The 6000-nt window shown below is 34.7% G+C and overlaps 1 protein-coding gene across 1 annotated transcript in view; it reads left to right on the top strand.

Annotated features, from left to right (window-relative positions):
* The first annotated feature begins 347 nt into the window (after positions 1-347).
* The window catches only part of LOC131856884 (GDSL esterase/lipase At2g42990-like), a 74551-nt gene continuing 68898 nt past the window's right edge, over positions 348-6000 (top strand). The window contains exons 1-5 of the mRNA XM_059208840.1: positions 348-594; positions 695-825; positions 1374-1607; positions 1689-1950; positions 2050-2109. Coding sequence (XP_059064823.1) covers positions 348-594; positions 695-825; positions 1374-1607; positions 1689-1950; positions 2050-2109 — 934 coding nt within the window. The remainder of the gene's footprint in view (positions 595-694; positions 826-1373; positions 1608-1688; positions 1951-2049; positions 2110-6000) is intronic.

Genomic DNA, 6000 nt, shown 5'->3' with positions numbered 1-6000 from the left:
AATTGAAAGCGACACTGCCTTGAGGTATACGTGAAACCTACAGGCCACATACCTATCTATATTCCCTAGCAGAGTCCATCTAACACAGTCAAACAACTTGCTGATCTAAATTAAATCTTGTCCACATATTGATGATACGGACATAAATGAATACGTTCTTTTAAATGAATGGATGTTATGTAGAACCATATATTCTCTGTCTTCCGATTTCAAGATGTGCAGTGCAATTACTATTGTCGCCCGGAATTAGGTGGTGTTAATTACATTCCCAAAGATGTGGTCTCCTGTTCCCTTCCATAAAAAGAAATATACCAATTTCAGTAGTCGGTTCAAATCAATCCAATGCCATGTCGTTGATGTCCTCCATTTTTGGAACGCTTCTTTCCTTATCTGTGATAGTATTTTTAGTAAAAGCAGAAAGGGCTCGTTCAGTGTCGGCTATCTTTATCTTCGGGGATTCTACGGCAGATCCAGGCAACAATAATGGTCTCAACACCATTTTTAAATGTAATTTTCTTCCATATGGTAGAGATTTTCCCACTCACCAGCCCACGGGAAGGTTTTGCAATGGAAGATTGGTCACAGATTTTATAGGTATAAATAGTTTATGACATTAGATATTTGTGGAAATGGAAATATTTTCTGTTATTCGAAACTTACTTAGCTAGTGATTAATGGGAATAAACGATTGCAGCTGAAGAATTGGGATTGAAAGAAACCGTGCCAGCTTATTTAGATCCCCAGCTCAAAACCCAAGATTTGCTAACAGGCGTCAGTTATGCGTCTTCTGCTGCTGGATACGACGACCTCACTGCTCATAATAATGTAGGTGACCTTCTTTTTAAATTCTTCCAGTCATAACTCAGTTAAATCTTTTCTTATCTGCTAAGTGATATGAGCTTTAGTGTGAACGGACAAATTATATATTTCTTCTGGATAAAGACTAGATCTGGAAATTTTGTATGATGATGTCTGGATTATCATTTATTTATAAAAGCGGATAGAAAAAGTTACTCATAACATAAAAATAAAGAAACAAATAAAAGATGTTAAAAAGCTAAAGCAATAGCAAATAGGAACTAAAGTTTGCCCCATACATCAATAAGGGAGATCTCACCCATCAGAATCTTTATATCTTTTTCTTTAGTTTTCTGATTCATGGTCGAATAGAGATTTTAAGTTGGGTGGAGCATAAATCAATGAAGTTATTAAGCTTCGATCATTATGGATTTTATATCAAATATACATTGAAGGTAATACTAGTGATTTGCATCTTATTCTATTCTTTGTCGTGCCAGTACTAATTAAAATCTAACAATTCCTTACAGCTCGAATTATTGTACACTCTCTGAGAACTGGTACTAATTTTGCAGAAGGCAGTGCCAATATGGCAACAAGTGGAATATTTCAAAGCCCACGTAGAGAAGTTGAAGAAAGTGGTAGGAGAAAAGAACGCCTCAGACATAGTCCGCAATGCACTGTACGGAATCAGCATTGGGTCCAACGATATTTTGGACAACTATTTTCTTCTGCCAATTCGAAGAAAAGAGTTTTCAGTGGAACAATACCAAGACTTTCTTGTAAAAAAGGCAGAAGATTTCACAAAGGTAGGACGAAGAATATAAAGAGAATCTCATGAACAAAATGATGGGCTATTGACTTTGAGTATTTGTTGGGTGGTGCTGTAGGAGCTTTATCATTTAGGTGCGCGTAAGCTTGGAGTATTTGGGCTGCCTCCTCTTGGTTGCTTGCCTGTAGAACGATCTGTAAGACTACAGACAACAGATGTCCGCCCCTGTGTTGAGAAATTAAACCAGGTGGCCATGACCTACAATGAAAAGCTTCAAGCTGTTATCAGTAACTTGAAGCCTAAACTTCCTGGAATGATGATGGTATACATAGATATTTACAACGTGATCTTTGATGCCATTCAAGATCCTGCAAAATATGGTATTAGAGCATATGGTTTTATGGCAAGGTTTTGATTTTAATTGTTTGTAGCATTTGAAGACAAAGCTTGAATTGTGCATTTGTTTGATGTGTGTGAAGGTTTTGAGGAATCAACGAGGGGATGCTGTGGAACGGGACTGGTAGAGGTTGGATTTACTTGTAATGAAAAAAGTGTAGGGACTTGTGATGATGCCTCCAACTACGTATTTTGGGATGCCATCCATCCAAGCGAGAAAATGAATAAGATCATAGCTCATCTCGTCCTTCACACTTACATGTCGCAACTTTCCATTTAAATTTTTGAATTTATGATGGGGTGTCTTCTCATTCCTTACAATTTTGCCATTAAATCAAAGCTCTCTCAATTGTTTATACTTATTAGAACTATTACCACGAATGCAAAAGCGTCTTCAAAGAGTCAGAGGATGTCTCATATGATGTCTTCAATGGTGAGGATAAAGTAGTAATATAGATGACTCGTATAAGAGGCAATAGATATTACTCTAAAATGCAAAATGCAAGCATAAATATGTATTGTAAAAGAGAGATGCTTTCCCATTGGAATTAGAGATCAAGTAATTGTGTAATATATAATATTACGTATGATACTATAAGGCACAAGTTGTAATTCTAATGTAATTACCAAGGCACACGGAATATGTGAATGAGATCATCTAGTGTTAAAGTATGGAGGAATAATGTCATATAACCATAATGGGTCATAATATGATGTAAAAGCATCTGAATCTGAATCTATTTCTTGTACAGAAATCTTAATGTTTTAATTTTTGAATTATAATATTTTTAGATTAAGATTATTACAAAATATTTGAAAACTCAAATCATGTGATGATTAAAAATTATCTAAAATATAGAGAAATAATATCATATATTTGAGATTAGATGATAACAATAATGGGTTATAATATTTTTTTTTTTGAACAAAACGTAAAGTGTGTGTATATATATATATTATAGAGAAAATATTTGAATACAATAGAGAGGATATCAAAATATAAGAGTGGGTAATCACTCATTCTGATGACGAAAAAACCCCTGAGACTGGCCAAGGAGATTTGTAATAGTTGTGTAATCATATAACTAAGACTATACAAATCCACCCAATAATACAAAAAATTTAGGGTATAACTATGAAGATAATCAAACCATAAGTTAGATGAATCCAAAAAGCTTACTCCTTATTTCCTAATTTGATTCTTTTAGATACCAAATCATCCGCTCTTTCCACATCATGAAACTGAGTGTAATTGCAATTCAGTGCTTGCACATTCAACTGGCACTGATAGTGATGAATTCTTGGATGACAATGGTGAATTCTTGGATGGGCCATGAATGTGAAGGACCACTTCTTGTTTGGTCTTGGTGAAGAAACAAAACCCTCATAGTTAATGAAGAGGGAAAGAGCCCTAAATCTGTTTTGAATTACTTTTGGTTGTACTGGTCCACTATTATCTGCATATGCAAATAAAGTTCTACCCAAAGTTTCCTTATTATTATCCTCTATTGCTATTTTAAAAGAATCATACATTGAAGCAATTTTAGATTTGCTTTAGAGGTCATCTTTGAGAAATAATCCTCCAATGCCTGCTTGACCCTCATGAAAATCATATCCCCTTGCCACTATCTCAAAATCATGATTAATAGTATAATCTTCATTCCCAAATTCATGTAGTATTTGTGACAGGGTTCTATAATATTGACACAAATCAAAGCAATATAAAACAAAAACATAAATTAACTAAGAGGGAAATAGAGCACAAGGAGATTGTGGAGAGAGGGTGCAACCACCTATCATCTCTCGAATTGCATCTCCCATGAATGATTTTTTGAAATTGAAGATCTTTGAAAGTTGAACTGATGAGAAAGCTCTAGAAACTAGAATTTCCCAACATCCAATGAAAAACTTAACCTTGTAGTTAGAAGCTGCATACATTATACTTGCTATGTTAGCTGAAGTTGCCATGACTTAAACATAAAAAAAGAAGCAAATCTTCTTATATGCAAAAACAGAGTCGTCTAGGACCACCAAAGTAGGAAAACCTGAGAACTGCTGAAAGAGAAACAATGGGTCATAATATATTGTAAAATAAAAATAGATTAATATTCTAATTGTTTGAATTATAATAATCTTAAGATTAATATTATCAAAATAATTAGAATGTTACAATAATGTGAAAGTTAAAATCCTTTCAAAATTAAATACACCTGATGTTTATATGTATCAAAAATTAAAACACTTGAAGCTAAGATTAGTTGAATCTGAAACCATTTAATATTAAACATGTTTGAATCTATAAATAATTGATGTTAAATCTATAAATGGTTTGATAATTTTGTTGGCAACAACAATGAAGGAAAACTGAGACGAGAGGGGGTGTGTGAATTAGTTTTCACTAGATTAAACGATTTAAGCACAATCTCAGATCTAATTAGCAACAATAAGAACATAAAAGAATACAATAATAGCAACACACATAACACCAAGATTTTGACGTGGAAAACTCGGTTAAGGGAAAAACCACGGTGGGAACCTACCCACAATAAGATGATACTCTGCAGTAGTATGTATATATATTACAATGGGGAATGTACATGCATTCAGGCACACTCCCTAGAGATCATTTCTCAAATATAATGACCCGGAAGGCTACAACCCTCAACGAAGGTTCACTGCCTTACAATAATATTCGGACTATAATCTGGTTTACATGAACTAAAAGAATAGTATCTCCAAATGCGTTATGATGGCTCCAGTTAAGCACATTTGTCTGCTCTGCGACACTCTTTGTTCAATACACCACACCGAAAGATGAATTCACTTGTTCTCACATACACCACTCTTTGATAATGCAAACACAACCTCTTCCAACCACCGATCCATAAATTACATGAATATAGCACCTATTTATACAAATCATCAACCTTGACTACAAGGTCGACTCAACCCTCAACACCTAATTACAAAATTACATCACATGATACATAAATCAACCACTGGACCAATACAATGGCATAGAAAACATAGCATGGACCCAAATCAAATCCTCGAACATGCAACACCACTAGAAATCTTGCCAAGATCAACCACAACATGTTACACCGTTGGAAATACCACATAACACGAAGAATATCACTGGACCCTTCAAATCTTCAATAAAGCACACAATGATCAATGTGAACAACCAAAACAAATAGGGCATGATTAGGAAACACCAACAAGCACGTTAAAACCATCCGCAATAGCTGCACCACCACTTAATCAAATCTTCATCGATCATCATGCTAACACTCAAGAACACTTAACAACAAAAACTCGGACAAGAAAGATAAATTTCAGAGCATCAAATCATGAACCATCTGAATTGAAGATACACACGAACATCCCAAACACTCTCCCAAATCTGCAACCAAAGATATGATCATACTAGAGCACAATGGATCAAATACAAACTTAACTCTCTACAATCACCGGAACACCAAAACACAAGAATATGTTGACATCAATGACAACAACATATCCTAGCAGCAATAATATCCAACAATCTACCCCTTTGGAATTGAAGGCAACATGTGAATGTGAAAAACAATCAATGCAAAGGAATAGATCAGTATCAGGAATCTCTAACAATCTCTCCCTAAGACATGATGCACACAAAGCTTCAAATATAAGGCAATTTTTCACATGCTTCTCTTCCCTTTTGACAACAATGCCAGACAAAATACAAATGATTATTCTCTCCCCCTTTACTAGATAATCTCTCTCCCTTAGAATAAACTCATAAATATGAACATTTGAACCATACAAGATATCTCCAGCAAACTCCCCCTAAGATCAGGACATATGAAGTAGTTTTTCACATGATCTCTCTCCCCCTTTGACAACAATGCGAAAGATCTCAAAATAGATAAACAAACTTACTCTCCCCCTTAGAATATGAAACATGAATTTCTCTCCCCAAAACACAGACTACTTCGGTTGAGTAGCAACACCAACTCATCAATTCAAATAAGAAGATAAGACTCTGAAGT

The sequence above is a fragment of the Cryptomeria japonica genome, chromosome 7, assembly GCF_030272615.1.
Source record: "Cryptomeria japonica chromosome 7, Sugi_1.0, whole genome shotgun sequence".
Lineage (NCBI taxonomy): Eukaryota > Viridiplantae > Streptophyta > Pinopsida > Cupressales > Cupressaceae > Cryptomeria > Cryptomeria japonica.
Note: the sequence above shows the minus strand (reverse complement) of the source record. Positions and strands in the feature narration are given on the sequence as shown.